A 21,052-nucleotide genomic window follows, 5' to 3' on the forward strand; every position below is an offset into this window, starting at 1 on the left:
ACATGCCCAATCTTTGGCAAATATCAACTGGTTTCCTCAGTATTTGACTAGCTGTACACCGAGTAACTGACCCGGGTTTCTGGGTCTTTATTTGAATAGAAATGAGGGGGAAATGTTTCAGAAGATGAAAAAAGGAAGGAAACCTCTCATCCAAAATCTATTCAAAATTCATTTTGTGTGTTTGGAAGGGGGAAGACAGAACAGTGCAAAGAGGCCTCCACCAGGCTAAACCGTCCAACATCCGCAAAAGCTTTTAAAATAAACTGGTCAGGGATCAGGGGTTTGCTGCAAGCTCCAGGTCGCTTGAAGCCCCGTCCCTCCGCTCCGAGCCCTCAAGCCTCCGAGGGTGGGTACCCCGCTTGCACGGAGAGCGGCGGCAGGGATCTCGGAGCTGGGTCGCCGACCGCCCTGGAAGCAGCGGCTCCCGGAGAACAGGCCCAGGCTTTTCTCGGCCCGCTGCATTCCTCTCCTTACAGCCTTGGCTCTCACATACTAGGTGCTCTATAAATGTGGACTAAGGACGCGAAAAGTCTGAATCTGTCCTCACGCCCTAGAGGCGAATTCTGGGGCGCGCGGTTTTATTGAGACCCACTACCACATCGCGTTTCCTGAAGTAACCTGACCTCAGCTCTGCGGCCCCAGCAGCTGGAGAGCCACGGAGAAGGGGGGCTGCGGGAGACAAGATGGAGAGCCTGCGGGAGAGGGACAGAGGCCGCGCTGGCCGCGAGCTGGGGGGCCCACCTGACTGCCTTGCCGCCCGCCTGGCCCAGCGCTCCCATTGACAAGGAGGTCCGCGCCGCCGCCGCGTGGGGCGGGGGCGGGGGCGGGGGCAGGGGCGGGGTAGGGCGCACCGGCGCGCGCCCGGCCCCACGCCCCGCCCCCGTCAGCCTCGCACGCGCCCATCCCGCGGGAGCCGCGGGCTGGGAGGGAGCTTGGGGGAGGGGGAGGATGCTCCGCGAGCGCGCGCGCGCGCCGCCGCCCGCTGACGCGAACCCCTGGCGCGCGCCTCCCCCGCCCCGCGTTCTCCCAGTCCCGAGGGCTCGGCGCGCGGCCCTGCTGACGTCAGCCGGCGGCCCGCGGAGCCGGGTGCGCAGAGCCGCTGGCGCACTCGCGCGCTGCGCTCGCCTCCTCCCCCCGCCCGGGCCCTGGCGCGCGCGCGCTCCTTCGCTCTCCCATTTTTTTTTTTCCCCTCCCTCCCTGACTCTCTCTCTCTCCCTCTCCCTCGAGCTCCCGGCTGGCCGCGGCTCCCTGGCGCTCTCCCTCTCTCTCCGGTAGGCTCACCGAGCGATGCGAGCTCTGGGAGACAGCAACGCCGCCTCCCGCTAGAGACCTGCCCCCCGGTCCGGCCCCCTGCCCAGCCCTGCCCAGCGCGCGGGGGTCGGCGAAGGCGCCGCGGACGCACCGACGGCTGAAGAGCGGCGATGCACATGCACTAGCAGCACCCCCTAACTCACTCCCTCCACATCCCGCGCCGCCGCCGCCGCCTCCGCCACCTCCTCCTCCTCCGCCGCCACCGCCTCCTCCTCCAGCAGCCGCGGCAGTAGGACCCACCCTGCCCCCCACCCCACCCTCCGTCGGCTCCGGCTGCGGTTCCAGTCTCGACTATTATTTTATTTATTTTGGGTCGTGCACAAGCCTCAGTGCCTGCAGCCCGCGCCTCCTCGGCCCGCGGGCGCCTCCTCCCTTGGCTCCGGAGCCCCTGACCCCGGCCACCCTCGACTCGACACCCCCAGACCCCCACCAGCTGCCGCGAGTCTCCGCTGCTGAAATCTTGTTAGCGGCTGTCTTTTTGGGGGGTTCTGGTTACCCGACATTTTTGTTTCCAGCCCAGGAGAGGATATCGTGATTTTCCCCCCTTGAGCCCAGGCTCTGCTCTCTGGGGGGGTGGGGGGCGCGCCGAGCCGGGGAGCCGTGCCAGCGGAGTTGTGCGGGCTGTGGCAGGGAAGGGGCCACCATGGGATGTACTCTGAGCGCAGAGGAGAGAGCTGCCCTCGAGCGGAGCAAGGCGATTGAGAAAAACCTCAAAGAGGATGGCATCAGCGCCGCCAAAGACGTGAAATTACTCCTGCTGGGTAAGGACCGTCGCTACCACCCCCATCCCCGACCCCGGCCACTCCGCACCCCTGCCGCCAGCTCCCCCACCCCACCCGCGCCCGGTAGACCTGGTCCCCAAGTTGGCACCACCATGTGCCCAGGATCGCCCACCCCCTCGCATGCCTTAGTCTCCCCCTCCCCCTGTTCCTTTAAGCTGACACTTACCAGTTTTTCCCCACTGTCTGTCCCAACAGGGGCTGGAGAATCAGGAAAAAGCACCATTGTGAAGCAGATGAAGTAAGTCCCTGTGGCACTGGGATTTGTACTTTTATTAAGAATAATTTTTAAAATCGTTTTTATTACCTTGCTTACTCCACATTGCTCTCCAGGCCTGTTTTTTAATTCGTGCACACACACACACACACACACACACACACACACCCCTATATTTGACTCCCCTCCTCCACTCCCTACGTTGGTTCTGGGTCCTCCACCCCAACTCCCGGGTGGGTGTTTTTTGGGAGGGGGAAGGGGAGCGCCTGTAGTTGTATGAATGACAGCGTCCGCCATATTGATCAGAACATCACACTATTGGCATGATTATGATCATTACTCTTGCTTGTGGAATATTTTGTGTCTCACTGCCTCCATTTCTGTGTTTGTTTCATTCTGTCTCTATTTCTCCTCTTCCCTCCATACCTCCCTATCCCCGAAGGTCCGTAATCCCGCTTCCCCTGCTCTTCTCCTGGGGCAGTGATTTTGAACTTGGCTAACATGGAGGGGACCCAGCCCTAGACTGGGGTGGAGGATCAAGTGTCTGCTGTTCATGCTTTTGGTGCTGAATTGGAGGCTGTGTTTTCTACGTCTCCTCGCCCCCCCCCACCCAAAAAAAGAGGGCCAGGTTTAGGGGAGGGGTCGTGTGCTAGGGGAAGGAGTGGGTTTCCAAGCGGATGTGACTCGCACAGTTTTATCCAAGGTAGAGGTGGAAGGGGGAGGGAAGCTGCCTGTGAGGCTGAATGTCTGCCCCTTGCTGCCCCCAGCTCCTCTCCTCCCCCCCCCCAGCATTGCTCTCCCGATACCCGCAGTTTTCCTTCGCTCCGTGGCCTTTATCAGTGTATTTATTTACACTCTGCATAGGCCATGTTCCATGCAATCTACTCACAATGCGGATTTCAGGCCCCACTTTCCGCCGCCCCCTTCTGCCTTAGCTATCAGTTTCCCCTCCTAATTAACTGGGGGTGGATTTGAGTGATGGTTGAAAATTTAAATAAAATGGGATATTCCTTCCCTGCCACACTTTCTCAATAAGGAGCCTCGCCCCTCCTTCCCACTCTCAGGCTCGCTTCTTGCCCTATCCACCCGGCAATTCCTGTTGAGCCTACAGGCAGCTTTGCTTGGGGAGGGGGTGGCTGGCAGCGAAGGGGTGTGCGCCCTCGGGGCCTCCTGCTTCCGTTGGCCTGTCAGTTCAGGACGGAGGAGTTCGTTAGGACCGTTTAGCGAAAATTCCACGTCGCTTTGCTGTGACACCTTCGTGCACACACAGCTCCTAATTAGGGGTTGCTGTACAGTAAACAAAAATGATTATTTTTCAACTTGACAGAGTAGCCGAAGTAATTGCATCGCGTAGGGAAACAATGGAAAATAAAAACCCCTTTCGTGGGAAGGTGGGAGTAGGAGATGAAGCATGCTTGCGGTTTCAGAACCAAGATGCAAAAAATCTTGCATGTGTAACAGGCATGACAAGCGGGTTCTAGGCGGCGCCATGATGGTAGGGAGTAGCGACTCGGAGACAGTTTCCCCGTCTGCTTGACATGTTCTTATTTTCGTTCGAGAGCTCCCTGGGGCTTTCTTCGAAGAGGCCCCTTCGGCTCGCCGCACCCTTCTGAACCAAGGGTAGTTTAGCTCGGGGTTTCTTGGGAGCTTGTGCAACCCAAATGGATGGGGAAGCGGGGCCTGGGGAATTGCTCTTTGCAACAAGGTGCATGTTGCATCTGTCTGGAGCCCTTGCAGATCAGTAAATGTAAGCCGCGCCACTCCTTTCTCCCGAGGGGGGACGTTTTAAAACTTCAGAAGTCTGTAATCAGCAGTGGAGGACTCGAGCCCGGTAGACGCCCCAGCCACTGGAGCTGGATGAGGTTTCAGGCGTTGCAAGTGGTGGACAGCGCCCAGCCGAGGACAGAAAAGTCGATGGGGCTCAGTTCGGCAACGCTCGGTTAGGCTCCGTGCGGTCTGGGCGCGGGGCTCGGAGAGAGTCGGCGGTGTTCGGAGCCGAGTCTGCGCTCCGGCGGAGAGAGCCGAGCCGCTTCGGAGGGGGTCGAACGCATTCGGAAATGCTCGTGGGAGGGGAGCGCGCAGGAGGGGCAGAAGGAGGGGGACAGGCCAGAGTCTGCAAATTAACTTTGAATCCGCTAAAGAACTGCTTTTCCTGAACATGCCCCATAAATTAGGCTGATTTAATGAGAAGTTTAAAAATATATACTGAATCCCCCAAAGGGGTACCTCACCTTTTTTTATTCAAAGAGAGCTGAGCTCTCTGGGGAAATAGGTGTGCCACTTTAGGATGAAAATTCATAATTATGTACTGGACAGGAAATCTTAAATGAAGGCTGGATGTAGACTTCCCAGAGGAAGTCCTGTGTGTCTTGTATTTGGTTACACCCAGGAGGGGAGAAAATGAAGTGAGTGATGTTTGAGATTGTTAAATCAGAAATCAGAGCATTTCTTCTCTTTCCCTACACTTCTCCCCCCTCGCCTTTTTTTTCACCCTTACAGGACAGCTTTTTCAAGAAAAATGTTAGGAAAAACAGATTTTGTAAGTAAAACTTTTTTTTTTTTTTTTAAAGAAAAGCACAATACACCAACTCTCTTTAAGAAGTAGGGTAGGTCTGTTCCAAAGGTCTATCACAAAGGTTTCTGGTCCCTGGTTTGCCACAAGGGACCCTGGGATCCTGTCCTCCTGAAGCATTCATGAACGGCGGCTTTCCCTGTGAGCCCTCCAGCTTGGCCTGAAATACATCAGATCAGGGCCTTGTGCCAAGCTGAAGGCAGGACTTGTTTTATTAACCACAAAATGTGGGATTGGTGTCACTGTATCCTAGTGACAATTTTTTTTGAGTCCTCCCTTGCAGAAATGGTTTTTGAGATGGCCACTTGACTGAGAGTCACTTCAAGTCAGGAAAATTCTACTGTGGGTGGTGCCAGACCCGAAAATCTAGATGGCATTTTAGAAAGCAGTTTCTAACTTCCTTGTGAAAGTCCATTATTGGTGACCAACCTATCAGACCATATGTACGGGTTAATTAGGAGGCTGTGTCATTTCACCTGGATAGATGAAATTCAACAGAGAGCCCTCTTTAAGTTATACCCCAGGATAACCCATCCTAGGGTATAACTTAAAGTTAATTTTAAGTTATGGGTTACCCTAGGGTATAACTTAAAATTAACTTTAAGTTATAGGCCGCAGTCTAATAGCTCAGCACATTGGATTGAGAGGAAGAATATGGATATTTGGACATCACTGAATAAAACCCCTTCTATTCAGCATTTCCAGAAGAGCAAAGAGTCATTCCATTGAGCCTGTGTTCTCATCCATGTTGTGGTGTGCTAATTAGAAGAAACAGCCTTCCATATATTCCCATAGTAACTGAAGTTAAATGATAAAGGACTGGCTGGCAGTTGCTATTTAGAACAAAGAGTTAACATCTTCATCAGCCTAAGAGCATTGCAGAGATACTGACATAAAATTCTTCTGCTTGATACCTGTTGTAAGGGGAAACTTGCATCTGCTTAAGAGATACCACAGTTTAGAATGTCATTTGAAAAACCTGATTCTCAGTACTTACATTAAAATTTTTATTTGAACATGGTGTTTGGGGTTGTTTTTTTTTTTCCCTTACGTGTGTGATTGTGAATTCGTGTTAGGGAGTTCTGTGTCAGACAATCCAAAACACTTGAGTACTGAGAAATAAACAGTGATAATTGTGATAGCACAAATATAATTTTATACATATCACATGTGAGTAATTAGTGATTCTTTTTTGTGCATGGCATTTTAAATAATTTTGCTTGTTAGGGAGTGGTGACCTCACCTGTGATACAGCTTCATCATGTTGTAGTCAATCAATAAGACTCAGTTATTCAGACCAATCAAACATTTTTAAAAGAACTGCCAATTTTATTCAATTACCAACCCCTTACAAAGAAATCTTTTAATGAGTTGTAATTTTATCAGGCGTAGAATTGACAGAATATCACTTTAAGTGACTTCCCAGTTCTGAACAAATAGTGACACCCACTTGGACTGTGTACCTGATGAAAATGTAAAATGGACTGTGGAGTTGTTCTGGGAGCCACAATTTGCCCTCATTCGAGATGCTGAGTTTTCTGTAATGTTGAGTTCAGGCTATCCATCTCTGGAGCATTAAGTGGAATTTTTAGAAAGCTAGAGAGTTCGAAGGTGGCCGATGCATTGCTTGCTAGCTGGTAGTCTTTACCAAAATGGGCACAATAAAATAGAGCACTTTGGTTGTGCGTCCATTCCCGCAATACCTGCTTAGTGCCATTTTAAAACAAATTTAAGAATTTGCCTGATGAAGACGTCATTACTCATACAAACATTCCAGCCTGATAAGTGGGATATGATTGAGAGAACAGACCCCACCCCGTCAGGAAAGGCTGTCTCAAAAGGTTACCTGTCAGCAAAAAGCTGATGGATTTTTCCTCCCAGCTGACCCTGACTTTGTAATTAGGGTATCTACTGTTTGGTTTGAGTTCAGGGCAAGCTTGCATTCTTCTTGATCTTAGCCAAAAGGCCAAAAAGCGATCAAGCTTGCATTCTTTGAGCACAGTGCTCTTCAGCACCTACTAACTGACAGGCATTCACGGAGGTGAATAGCAACCTGCAGCCATTACTCTATGAAAGTGCAGCCCTTTAAAAGGGCATTTTCCACACTTGCCCGCAGGGTCCCACATTGGGGTAGTATTCCACAGAGAGCCACTCTTCTAGATTTGTAGACTTGTTATTTCTGCAGTCATCTGGTTGGCTGCTTTGCCTCCCTCCCTTCATCCCATCTCTATGTTTATTCAAATGGATGCACCTTGCTCTCCAGAGACAGCGACAGCGCGAACAGAATGTCAGATCAAGTAGCAGATGAGTTCTCTTTTCCTGATGGATGGTGCTCTCTCCCTCCTTACTGTGCACTGAGCTGTAAATACCAGCAGACCTTCCTGCCAGAAGAGTGGCAAACAGTCCACCTGATCTCCTTGGGAGTCAGCTGTGGAATTCTTGAACCTCAGTTACCTATTGGATTCTGAAGTGGAACCTGTATGCTTGTTGAAAAGGGTTGTTGCCAATTAGATTAAATGGGTGATGCTTCATGAGGATCAACATGACTGGAAAAGAATGCAGAAGGGCTGTTCTATGTGTGAACAGGGCTGGATTAGATTTATGATGCCCAGAGTGGGAGTGCTGTCTTGTTTCTTTTAACACATGGAACTCCCAGATTATATTGTGCTGCTTCACATGCCACATCTGCTAAAGATAGGACAAGATCACTCATGTTTTACAGCTGCTTACAGTACCCTAACTCCATTAACACCAGAGATTTAATATGAGTAGAATGAGGCCCTGTTTTTCTGATACGTGCTCAGCCCATTTGCATGCTGGGACTTGATTCCCTGTCTCCCAGGGTGTTTTCATTCTCATTTCTTATGGAGCCGAACAGACCATTATCAACAGAATACGTCTTGATCTGAAAGACAACAGAAAATCTGGTAAAGGGGTGATTCCCAACTGAAAAAAAGAATATTTGAAAGAGTTACCCTCAAAATCGACACTAACAGAGAAAACTTTTGATTCTGACAAAGAAAAATTGTGTGCCTATGTTTGTACATACCCACAGAGTGTGTGGGTTGACAAATGGCAAATGCTATTAGAAGAGCTCTCATCTCACTTTCTTACTGATTGCAGTGTCATAAAAAGCTTGAAGGTGCTCAAATGAACTCCATCCTTAAGAATTTCTTCAAATATGTGTCACATTCTTATTTTCTTCCATCCCTCTCATTTACACACTACTGGTGGAAAGGAACCTGTACAACAGATCCATGATTAGCATGGAGGGAAAGGAGAGGAGAGAGCAGTGACCTGTTAACTGGTTCAGAAAAATAGGTAGTTTCTTGTGTTTAGACAAGCAGTTTAGCATGCCTCTCTAAAATTGAGAGCTTTTATCTGCTGAGCCATCTTTAGAAGCAGTTTAGCAAGCTTCTCTAAAATTGAGAGGGGGTTAAAAGCAATAACTTTGCAAACAGGCTGCCTGGCTTCAAATCTTGGCTCTACTGCTAACTAAATGTGTGACCTTAGACAAGGCACATAACATCTGGTGCCTCAGTTTCCTTGCCTGTAAAATGGGACTGATAATAAAAATAACTACTAATAGGATTGTGGTGAGCATGAAATGAGCTAACATATAAAATGTGCTTAGAGCAGTGTCTAGAACGTGGAAATCATTATACAAATGTTAGCTCCAGTTTTTAGTCCTTTGATTGATTAGTGGGTGTTCCCTTCCCATATGGAGTTCTCTTGTCAAGTAAGTATGTGGGACTTAGCCGCCCTGAGAAGCAGAAGGGGGGTGCTGTGGTTCATGTTCATGGCTTCTTCCCCTTGCCTGCTCTGCAGCACCAGTTATATAACAAACTGTGTTGTCATAACTGATGTGACATTTTTGATGGCGCAGCTGCTTCAGCCCAAGAGGCTGGGGTGACATTTCAAAGGGTGGGAAAGAGCACTGAACTAGGAGTCCAGGTCATTAGCTCTGCCTCTGCCCCTCCGAGGGCTCAGTCTCCTGAAAGAGTTGGACCAGGGATGCCCCAAGCTCCTTCCCTGTTGTCACCAGTGTATGAAATTGGGAATTCCCTTGGTTTTCAGGGTCTTGATGTTCTCAGTATTAAAGCATGAATTATAGTTTTATCCTGTGGGGGTGTGTAGTATCCATGGAAGTTCTTTTAAGGCTAAGTTAATTGCAAAATGGCAACCTCAACCAAAAGCTTTGTCAGCCAGGAAATTTGTAGTTCTGAGAGGCAATTTGAGAAAAACACCTCTAACCAAACTTTTCATGCAGACGTGGTTCTTAAACTATAGAGGAGGATCTGAAAGTATCTCATTAGTAAGAAACAGGATGTTTCTGGGAGGAGAGAGCCAGTGACATTAGAAGAAAAGTGGTTTTTCTGTGGCTTCCAGGATGCTCAGAAGTGGAGACACCAGTGGCATTCACCATATGAAGATGCTTGCCTGGGTTAAGGTGTCTAAACCCCAGGGAGCTGGGAGATTTGCAGACTAGTAAGAGGGGAGAATCAGGATAACTGTTTTAATTTTGATTCACTCTGTCATTTGACTTTGGGCAGATCATTTGGCCACCTTGGGCCACAATTTGTTCATCTGTTAATCGGGATATGGGTTTTCACCATAGAATTTCTCAGGGCTCTTTCAGGTTTCCAGCTCTAAGATGCAGTAAATGCAGAGAGAAACTTAGAAGCCTGAAAGGCAGTGGGGAATAGTGGGAGTATTTACCACCCACAGCTTTTATCTGCTGAGCCATCTTTAGTTCTAATTTTCTTTACAGAGAAGAGGAAAAACATTGTGCTTTTCATAGCACAAAAAAAATTAAAGTAAAATAAAATCCTGCAAGGCTAATAGTTGGTGCCCTGAATTTGTCCCCCTACTCTCTTGATTTGTCAACCATCCTAGGACCAAGCAGAATGGAGAAAAGAGAAAGGGAGAATAATACATAAGACTAGGACTTCATAGGTAACAATTTACCTTGGATTCTCTGCCTGTGTCTTAGCCAACAGATATGTTTTCTGTAGAATATTGTTACTTATGAGAATCTCCATGCTTTAAAATTGACCCTGGAATCACCTACTGCCAGGGTCTCAGATCACTAATGCATATTGTATATTGTAAATTAATTAGGTGTATATGTGTCTGTATCCCTTGCTAGCCTGGGTGCCCCTTCCCACCAGGGTTTCCTAAAGCAAGGATGTTACTTATTTTTGCTCACCATATAGCACCAGGCCCAATGCCTGTCACAAAGGAGATATTAATAAACGTTAGTTGAAGAAAAGAAAGGGTATGAGGTATGCAAGGACTGAACCTTATTATTCTACGTAAACCAGAATGATCACATTGAAAGCTTTTGGTGCCCATGGGATGTGTTCATCGTTTTCAATCTATCATCTTTATTTGTTTATCAACCTATGAGCAAAGATAGTCATCAATTCCATTTTACAGAAGAGGAAGTGAAGTTCAAAGAAGTAAGGTGGGTTGCTCAAGGCCACACAGCTTAGAAGGTGACAGGGTTGTATTCAGGCAATGATTTTTCTAATTCCAAAACCTGTGTTCTTTTCATTGTAACTCCACACCTTTCTTACTAGACTACCACCAGCATGGGCAGTATAGACCATGGGCAGTGGAGACTAGGACCTCACACCCAGATGGTGATTGCAGCAGCCATGGTTGAGAGAATAGCAAGTGCTGAATTGGTGCTGAGTTCCTTCTGGAAGTGGTAGTAATGATCATACATCACACCGATCTGGACATCAGAGTATTCCCTAGCAACCATCTAGGCAGGCCCTGAAATAATTTTCCATTCCTGCCCCAAAAATGGGTGCCATTTTCAGATTTCAACAGAGAGAAGGCTCTGGCTTTGGTAGAGGCAGGTGTCTTGGAGAACCGTGGAAAGACAGGATGGTAGGAAATCCATTCATCTGTCCATCCATAATCATTTATGATTGCCTACTTTGTGGGTAGCATACACACAGTGTCATGGAGGTAGAGAGGAAGGCCTCAGTCTTTGGCCTGAAGGAACTCATGGACTGGAAGGAGCTACTCGTAAAAGACTCTTGCACTTCAGGGTAGGAAGGGCCACGACGTCTGTATGCACAGTGTGCTGTGAGAGAACAGAAGACACCTTTAGGCAGGCAGTTCACGGAAGATAGCCAAGAGAAAGTGGCATGTGAACTAAGCCTTTAAAACAAGTGGTAGTTCACTGGGTTGAAAAAAAAGGAATGCCAGGCAGAGGGACTGGCATGTGCAAAGGCATTAAGATATGTCACCACATAGAACATGCTTGGAATGGAAAATAGTTTGATTTGACTGGAGCAAAATATGTAAGAGGAGTGTTAAGAAACGAGGAATGAAAGATGGGACAGAAACCAGATCATAAAGGCCTTATCTATTGTGCTAAGGACTTTGGATTTTATTCTGAAGATAATGAGATGCCACCTGAGAGTTGGCATTAGAAACCTGTGTAGACTGGAGGGGATCAGCTCTGGAGGTTGGGAGACCAGATGGAAAGTTACTCTTGTGACCCAGGTGGGAAAATATTAAGAACTAAGTTAAAGCAGTGGTAGTGTGAGTGGGGAAAGGAAACAGATTCAAGAGATATTTGGGCAGTGAAATAATTTAGCTGACTTGATGATCAGCTGGAAGAGCATTGAGGAGGAGACAAATTTTAATGAGTATGGACAAAAATGAGTCCGGATCCCTGGTTTGGGCTACTGGTGGATGGTAGTACCATTCCCTGAGATGGAAAAATGCAGGAGGAAGAGAGAAGACTTGGGGAGAAAAGTGATGACTACATTTGATCATGTTGATGATTCTTGTGGATCACCTGAGTGGAAGTGGGTTAGATAGGACACACCTGGGGAGAGAGGTCAATTTGAAATTCTGTGGTGCTTTTGAGCAGTGAGAGCCATAAAGTTGGTAACCTTAGTAGGCTGAATGAGAAGGCGAGAGAAGGCAAGGATCTGTCTCCCATCACACACACGTCCCAGCTCCAGGAAATGAGAATAATTTAGGAAGAGGGACCTGTGAGGGAAACTGAGAAGGGGTGATCTGAGAGATGAAAACCAAAACCCAAGGCAGAGTAGCATTATGAAAGACAAGGAAGAAAAGACTTTCAAGGGCAGGAAGTGGTTAGTTGAGTCAGATATTGCAGTAGACAGATAAGATGAAGATTGGCAGGTGTCCATTGAGTCTGGCAAGTTGTTGGTGACCTTGGCAAGAGCAGTTTCAATAGACTGATGGGAGAAAAGCCAAACTGCAGTGGAGTTGAGAAATGTATGGGATTGAGGAAATCAGTGGAGGACCCCCGTCCCTGCCCAAAAGAAACGTGGGCTACAGAAAAAAGGGATGAGAGGTAGGGAGGGGAAGAGCGGATTTGGGGTCCTGGGAGGGCTTTGCTTTTATTGCTTATTTGGCTAACATGGGGGTACTTGAATCCATTGGGAAGCTATACAGAGCACTGATGAATGGAAAAGTTGAAGGTATGGGAAAGAGGAAGCAGTAGAAGGAACACAGCCCCTTAGGGAATGGGCAGCTTGTGATGTGAACGTGTGTCTTCTTCCCTAAGACAGACAGGAGGGCAGTAAGGATGGGAAGTATGTAAAGAAATTCAAGGGCAGAATGGTGAGGATAGGAAGTTGAGGGAGTTCCTGCCTTAGCATTTCTTTTCTTTATGAAGTAAGAATTAAAAAGCAGCTGTGCTTATTTACTGGATGCCAAAGACCAATAACATTTATTCTATTCAAACCACTCATTTATTTGTCTAATATTTGTTTCACATCTATTGTGTGTTAGGTACTGTTCTGGGTGCTTGGAGTGTCAGTGATGAACAAGTCAAGAGGAATTGCCAGAGGAATCAGGCAATAACCTCATACACAAACAATCGGACATAGTAATTGCAGGTCCAGTTTCTGCCTTCAGAGAGTTGCATCAGTTGGAAGAGACAAATTCGATTCTCCAAGTTGCAGAAGAGGCAGTGACAGAATTTGATTGGGACACAGGTTCAGGATTGAGCTGGGAGGGAACTGGGTGAAGAAGTGAGAGGCGTGCACACCGCTGTTTTACTCCACCCAGCTTCACTTATTGCAGGCTGTTCCAGTGGTGCTGCCCGTCACTGCCCCCTGCTGCTTGAAGAGAAAAGTGGGTACATGACATAGGCCTTGCCATTCACAGGGTCTCTGGCCACAGTGATTGGCCCAGGGATGGGCATGTGACTCAAGTGAGGCCAATCATTGTCCTTCTCTGGAATTTTATAGTCACTGTGAGAAAGAAGGTCTTCCCCTGGGATCCCAGCAAGGTCCTCACTGGGCTGGAATCATGAAAGCTTGAGCTAGCTGTCTGTGGCCATGTTTCCACATCTCCATTATCCTCTGCAAGGAGGAAGCGTACTTATCACTGGAGAGACTGAGGCTTTGGGAGACTGGAGGACAAAAGAGAGAATGGAGAGAAGGCACAGAGAGAGGAAGCCAGAAAGACATCTGACGGTGATACTGGAATCTCTGGAGCTGGTTCTATGGAGCTGACAGTTATGTGAATCAGTAAATCTCTTATGTTACACAAACTGATTTGAGCCAGGATTCTGTCCCCATGACCAAAGTCAGGCTGACAAAAAGTGCAAGGCCTTCCAGGATCTGAACTAGAATGAGCTAAAGTACAAAAGCAGGCCTGGAACATTCAGGACAGCACCAGGGAGTAGCAGGCAGGCTCCTGTAATAATGGAAGAGCTGGGATTTGTGGGACTATGAAGAGAGGTGACTGGAAACGAAGAGTAGGGCTGGATTGTAGGGCTCCCTGATCGTTTTTCTAAGGGGTATATAGTGTGCCAAGTCAGGAGAGCCTGCCAGTGAGAGGCTAGAGATGAGGCTTTACAGCAAAGAGATTTTTGTAGTCTGACCTAGGGAATTGGTAGGAAAGGCAATGTGAAGTTGGAGGGGGGAGAGATTTTGGAGGCAGGAGAGGTGACCACTGGTGTCTAGTTGAATGAACATGAAAAGAGTGTAGATCAGAGAACTCCTCTTTTTGAACCTGTGAGATGGTGTTTAGTTATGCCATCGAGTTAGGAAGCACAGGAGCAGGAAAGAGATAGCAGAGGGAAGATGGCAGGTCGCCCATCAGCATGAATTTCAGGTCCTTACAGGATAGCAGGAAATGTTCAACTGTTTGCTTGGGAGGTAGTTCTGGCATTTAGAAGAGATATCTGGGATAGAAGAAAAAGTGGGCTTCGCTACCCTTGTGGTTGGGCCATGAGAGTGGATGTGGTGTCCCTGGGGTTAGCCTGCAGATGGCCAGGAGAGGGAGGGTCCAGGGAAGGGGCCCACCATTGTGGCAGTGAGGAAGGGCACCTGCCTTCAGTAGACCCACAGGTAGTTCCAACTGGCAAAGGAGCCAGAGAGCAGAGGAGCAGGAGGCAAACCCAGAGCACCCCCACAGTGGATCCACAGGAAGGGAATTTGCTTCAGGAATTCTGGGCAGTGAGCAGGGTTCTGTTTCATGGCATTGCCAATTTAGATAAGGACTGAGGAAAGACCGTTGTATTTGAAGCTATTATGGGCCTTTAAAAGTATGGTTTCAGTGGAGGGAAAGAGAGAAAAGCCAAACTCAAGGAAATTTTATGGTAGAAATAGGTCAGGATTGGGAGTCAGGAACCCAGGTTCTTACCCCAACTCTGTTCCTTTTGAGCTTGATGGTCCCCAGGCAAGTTCCTTAACTTCCCTAGGACTTAGTATTCTCACTTATACAATTAGGAAACTGGACTGCATGATCTATAAGCTTCTGCTGCAGTCTTGACGTCATAATTTGTATCTTCCTGTCCAGCAAAACAGATGTTCTTGTGGCAGAGGAATTCCCGTCCTTCTCCCTTGGCCACCCCCAACTGACATAATAAATTATTTTTAAAATTAAGCTTTCAGAACTCTAGTGCTAATTGAGAAAGAAAACTGGGACATCAGCTCAGGGAATTATGGATACCAGTGCATGTGTGTCCACATATACTCTCCACTGAAAATGTGGGGCCCTGGGAGGTAGGAAATTGTCTTGTAATACTGTCTGGGTTACAAGACCAGGATGGTTTGATGCTCTTCCACAGGGAGAAACGCTGAAGGTGGTTCCACAGTACAAAGACAAAACAACTCCTGGGGTCCCCCTCTTTCTGGATTCACATGGAAAGAAGAAGGAAGGCTGTGAATCTGAGCTGGCTGTGTGTAGGAGCTCCAGCCAGGGCAGGCAACAGAGCTGGAGGGACCCATGCCTTAGGAGATGGACAAGCCTGAGGGCACCAGTGGGCAAGGGCAGGAGAGGCACACACTCTATCTCTCTGGTACTCTGTGGCCTCATTGGTGGGAGGACCTTGGGGAAGGGATGGTAGAATGGCAATGTGGAGAAAGAACCTAGTTCTGAGCTGTGGCCATTCTTCCTACTCCTAATTCCCCATGTGCTATGGAGGCCCTGTTTCTTCTTTGAATTCTTTCCTTAGAATTTCAACCAGGTGGCCCTCGCTATTCCCTGTCTTCTTTGGTGTGCATTTGTTCATTCTGTGAAGGCCATTGGAAGACCAGCCATACTTTGGCACTTTCTCAAGTTTCTAGGAATAGATCCCTTACTAAGATAGACAAGCTTCCTGCCCTCAAGAACCCTGCAGTTTTAGAGAAGGAAGATAGTACAGGAATAATCGAAGGCAAAGGTCATTTCATATAGTCATACATGTTCTAAAGGAGGAAATTGGTATTAAATAATGGAGAGGGATTGGGGGAGATGAGGGATAAAAAAGCAGGTCAGGAAAGATTTGAGGAAGAGGGAACAGCAGATGCAAAGGCCCTGGGGCAAAAATGAGCAGAAAGAAGGGGAGCTCTAGACCACAGGGAAGGAAAAGTGGCACACAATGAGGTTAAAGAGGCTGTTAGGAGCCATTGTTCAGGGAAGGCCTGTTGGCCATGGAGAGACATTTGGGTTTCATTTTGAATGCCATGGGAGATTGACAACTTGACCTGACTTATGCATTAAAAAGATACCTCTGCATCCTGGAAAAGGCAAAATCACAGGGATGGAAGTTACATCAGTGGTTTCCAGGGAATTGGGTGCAGGTAGAGCCTGAGGGGCAGGATTGACTTGCAAAGGGTCACAAGGGACTTTTGTGGGTGATGTAAATATTTTCTCTCTTAATTATGGTGGTGGTTATACACTGCGTGTGTGTATCAAAAGTCTTCAAACTATACCTAAAAAGGGTGAATTTTACTCTAAGTAAATTATACTTCAATAAACCTGACTTACAAAATACATATTTTTTAATCAAAAAAAGAATTGCAGTGAGGCTTAGCAGAATCTCTTTGGCTGTCCCGTGGAGGGTGCATGGCAAGGAGCAATCCTGGAAACAGGAATGGTTGCACAGTCCGAGCCATACGCCCCCCTCAATGCTGTTCTTACACTTCAGCCTGTATTATGCACTGTTCCTAGCGGCTTCCTTACATCAGCTTATTGATGTGTATTCCTAGTTTTCCTGTTTACCAAGCTTTTCCTTCAAAACTGGTTTGAAACCTCAATGTGGGTAGTAGCCATCTGCTTCTTTTGTGTGGGCCCATGGGAGATGCTTATTACATATTACTCTCCTTACATTTAAGTGGCGTTTAACATTTGCAAGCAATTCATTATCTCCTTTGAGCCTTACAACAACCTTGTCAGGCTGCACGTATGTTACCATGTTCCCATTTTACAGATGAAGAAACTGAGGCAAAAATAAGCCAGCATAGCAGTATGAAAGAAGCATGAACTTTGGAGATGTGGGCTTTACAATTTGTTGGCTAACAGTGTGATTTGGGAAAATTATTCAGTCTCTCTGAACCTCAGTTTCCTGATTGTTAGGAACAGACAAAAATAAATAAACACACTGCAGATACACAGTGAGGAGTAAATGAGATAACAGCTGAAAGCAAGTAGCTAATAATTGAAATTCCCCTAATGATAGCTATTTGTATCATTTTTGCTCTCAGAGAAAACATGATTTATGTAAGGTGATGTGACCAGTACATGGTAGAACTAGAGCCTAGTTTTTCTGATTCCAGGTGTGTTTCTTTCCATCACACCACTCAGAACATTCTTTCTTGTTATCAATTGATTGGTCCAGGGATAACTACTTTTTACCAACTCAGGTGCTTAAATACAATTGTTGATTATTCAGCAAATATTTATTGAGCACTTACCATATGTTCAACACTGTTGTGGGCACAGGATATAATAGTGAGTCAAAATAGGCTCCACTTCTGCCCTTACAATTAATAAAAAGGTGAGGGAGCACTTACCTCAGTGTGGAGTCTGGGAAGACTTCCTGGAGGAGGTAACATTGACAGTGCCTTTAAAAGAAACATTTTTGTGATGTAGATCATATATGTGCAAAACTTGCATTAATCTTATGTGTTTTACAAATGTTTTAAAAAGCAAGCACTCAGGTGACCATCACTAGTTAAAAAAGTTGGACATTGCTAGTGCCCAAGAATGTTTCTAAATATCCCTTCTTAATCACAGTTCCCTACCTTGCTCCCCAGTACCTTAACTTTTGTGGAAAGTTTTATGCATCCTTGCCTTTCTTTAGAGTTTACCACCTACATATGAATCCTCTAATCATTTAGTCTAGTTTTGCCTGGTTTTGATATAATTGGAATCATGCTATTTGTATCTTTCCTTCAGTATTACGTTCATAATATCCAAGTTGTATGTAGCTGGATTTCATTTTCATTGCTATATAGTATGCTGTATAGTATTTTTATTTTTCTATGTAGCATTCATAAATATTAGTGAATATTCAGGAATATGTTATATATTATTCACTTCATCGCTATATAGTATTCATTGTTATAGACCAGCTATGACTATACTGTAATTTACCCATTCTACTGTTGATGTAGCTTTTTGTCATTTTGAGTTTGGAGCCGTTATAAAAGATACTGCTATAAATTGTGTGTGTGTGTGTGTGTGTGTGTGTGTGTGTGTGTGTGTGTGTATTCTGGGGCACATGCATTTGTGAAAGGTTCTTTGAAGAGGAATTGCTGGGAATCTTCAACTACATTAGATAATATACAGTGTTTTCCAAAGTGGTAATTCCATTTTTATACTCGTAGTACCAGAAAGAATTTCTGTTGTTATAAATCCTTGCCAATATTTGATATTGTCAGACTTTTTCATTTTTACCAAACCAGTAGGCAAGTAGTAGATCTCATTGTGGTTTTACTTTACGTATTCTAGATTGCTAAAGAAGAGTTGAACAGTTTTTCATATGTTTATTGGATAGTTGGATTTCCTCTTTTGTGAGGTACTTGTTCTTTTGCCACTTTTTAAATTAGGTTGTAATTTTCTCATTAATTTGTAGGTATTCTTTATATGTTCTAAATACTAGTCCTTTTTTGTTTTGTTTTGTTTTTTTGTTTTCATTGCAAATATTGCCTCCCAATTCCTTGGCTCATTTTTTCACTTTGTTAATGGTGTTTTGTGCTGAAGAGATATTTCTCTTTTTTTTAATATAGTCATGTCTTTCAGTCTCCCTCTTTTTGGTTATTTTTTTGGTGTCCTATTTAAGAAAAAGTCTTTCTTTATTTTGAGGTGCAAAAGCTACCCTCTACTTCCCTTCTCTTTAAAAATCTTTGAAGATTTTTTTTTCTCAATTCAAGTGTTTAATTTACCTTGTGTACAACGTAAGTTGTTTTTTCTCTAATGGATACTCATTGGTCCCAGCTTTCTGTCACTGTTCTGCGGGGCTACCACTGTCGTAGGTTAAGCATGTATATATGCAGAGACCTGTTTCTTGGTTCCTATGGCATCCCATTGGACTCTATTCTTATGACAGTGTCACACTGTCTTGATTACTATAGCTTTATAACATGTCTTGATATTTGGTTTAGCAAATCCCCCTCCCCTTGGTCTTCATGAGTCCCTTGGCTGTTCTAAGCTCTTTGTGCTTGCATATAAATGTTAGAATCAGTTTTTGTGAAACACACATACATACATACACACACACGCACCCCTATTAGGATTTTGATTCGTATTTCTTCGAATCCACTACTCTGAGTAGAATTGACATCTCCAAATCTTGAGTCTTCCTCATCCATGAGCATGTTATGTTTTACCATTATTTATTGTAGTTTCTCATAAGAATTTTTGAGAAATTTTTCCCATGAAGAGCTCATGTACTTTTTGTTAGATTTATAACTAGATACTTAATGTTTACAATGGTCTTGTAATTGCTTCTTTTTTTAGAGCAGTTTTAGATTCACAGCAGAATTGAGAAAGGAGTACAGAAAATTCCCATATGCCCCTTCCCACACTCATACACGACCTCCCCCTTATCAGCAGTCCTCGCCAGAGGGCACAGTTATTCCAGTTGATGAACCTACACTGGCACATCATAATCACCCGAAGTTCATAGTTTACCTTAGGCTTTACTCTGGGTGGTATACAATCTGTGGATTTGGACAAATACATAATGACATCTGTCTATCATTTTGGTATCATGCAGAGTATTTCCACTGCGTTAAAAATCCTCTGTGCTTCACCTGTTCTTTGTTCCTTCCCCAACTCCTGGCTAACACGAATCTTTTTACTGTCTCTATGGTTTTGCCTTTTCCAGAAATGTCACATAGTTGGAATCATACAGTTGGACTCAAAAGGCTTCTAATATGTAGCCTTTTCCGATTGTCTTCTTTCTCTTAGTAATATATATGTAAGGCTCCTCCACCTGGCCTGACAACTTATTTCTTTTTAGAACTGAATAACATTCTACTGTCTGGATATACCACAGTTGTTTATCCATTCACCTACTGGAGAACATCTTGGTTGCTTCCAAGTTTGGGGAATTATGAATAAACCTGCTGTAAACATTCATTTGCAGGTTTTTGTGTGGACTTAAGTTTTTAACTACTTTGGATAAATACCAAGGAGCACAGTTGCTGGATTGCATGGTAAAAACATGTTTAGTTTTATAGGAGACTGCCAAATTGTCTTCCAAAATGGATATATCATTTTGCATTTCTACCAGCAACGAATGAGGGCTCCTGTTGTCTGCATCCTCATCAGCATTTGGTGTTGTCTGTTTTTGGATTTTGTCCATTCTAATATGTGTGTTGTGGTATCTCGTTGTTAGAGAAATTTGCATTTCTCTAATGACATATAATGTGGAGCATCTTTTCATATGCTCATTTGCCATCTGTATATCTCCTTTGGTGAAGTGTCTGTTAAGGGCTTTGGCCTCATTTTTAATTGGGTTGTGTTCTTATTGTTGAGTTTTAAGAGTTCTTTGTATATTTTGGATAACAGTCTTTTATCCGGTCTTTTGTGAATATTTTCTCCTAGCCTGTGGTTCGTATTCTCAGTCTCTGGCTAATTGCTTCATTTTTTGAATTGCATTTTATAACTTGCTTCTGGTGTACAGAAATTCAGTTGACTTTTGTGTATTGATTTTTAAATTCATCCACCTTAATTTTTGTATAATTCTAATAGTTAATTTGTAGATTCTAAGGCCCAGTGGAGTGATCTGTCTAGGTGCCTATGGCTAGCTAGTAGCAGAACAGGCAGGATTGTGGTCCTATTTCTGCTGACTTCCAACGCGAGAATATTCAGGAAGAGTTAGGGAAAGCCAGGTGGGGAGAAGGAAATAGTATTTATTGAACACCTATTATTTAAGATGCTTAATGTGCATGATCAGCTTAACTTTCATTGGATGCAGATCATTGATAACCCCTTTTTGTAGATGAGGAAAGTAAGATTCAGAGAGTTAATCAAATAAACTTGTTCAGGCACATCAGTGAAAGAACAGTGTAGGTTTAGAGGAGTCCCGTTGCTGCTCTGTCAAGCATACACCAGACTACATGACTTCTGCATTTGAGCTTAGACATCCACACAACACCCTGGACCTCCTACCTCCAGCCATGCTGTCTTCCAGGGTCCCTTCCCAGCTGAGCTCTGGGGCTCCCTCTACTAAAGCTGCTAGCATCTTTAGACTTGTGCAGGCCTGGTTACTGTCAACTCTTGAGTTGAGTTTCTGCCCAAAGTTCTGAGGTCAGTCTCCACCCCTGCCCTTCTACACAGTTCCCTCCCAACCAAGGAAATGAGTTCACAACTTGTTGGGTTCTAGGAACCAAATTAGGAGTTGCTCTGGGCATTTTGTTTCAGTCCCAACTTGAAAATGCCGTTGAGGTTTTA

The 21,052-nt window shown here is 45.5% G+C and overlaps 1 protein-coding gene and 1 long non-coding RNA gene across 3 annotated transcripts in view; both read left to right on the forward strand.

Moving 5' to 3' along the window:
• The first annotated feature begins 999 nt into the window (after positions 1 to 999).
• The window catches only part of GNAO1 (G protein subunit alpha o1), a 168,386-nt gene continuing 148,333 nt past the window's right edge, over positions 1,000 to 21,052 (forward strand). For both annotated transcript variants that reach the window (XM_032283916.1, XM_032283917.1), the window contains exons 1-2: positions 1,000 to 2,072; positions 2,289 to 2,331. In XM_032283916.1, coding sequence (XP_032139807.1) covers positions 1,955 to 2,072; positions 2,289 to 2,331 — 161 coding nt within the window. In that variant the 5' untranslated portion in view covers positions 1,000 to 1,954. The remainder of the gene's footprint in view (positions 2,073 to 2,288; positions 2,332 to 21,052) is intronic.
• LOC116555415 lies at positions 2,731 to 4,660 on the forward strand. Its single transcript, XR_004270528.1, has 2 exons — positions 2,731 to 3,927; positions 4,036 to 4,660. It is a non-coding gene; the product is annotated as an uncharacterized LOC116555415 (long non-coding RNA).

This window comes from Sapajus apella, unplaced genomic scaffold (genome assembly GCF_009761245.1).
Source record: "Sapajus apella isolate SASKATOON/1434 unplaced genomic scaffold, GSC_monkey_1.0 scaffold15, whole genome shotgun sequence".
NCBI lineage: Eukaryota > Metazoa > Chordata > Mammalia > Primates > Cebidae > Sapajus > Sapajus apella.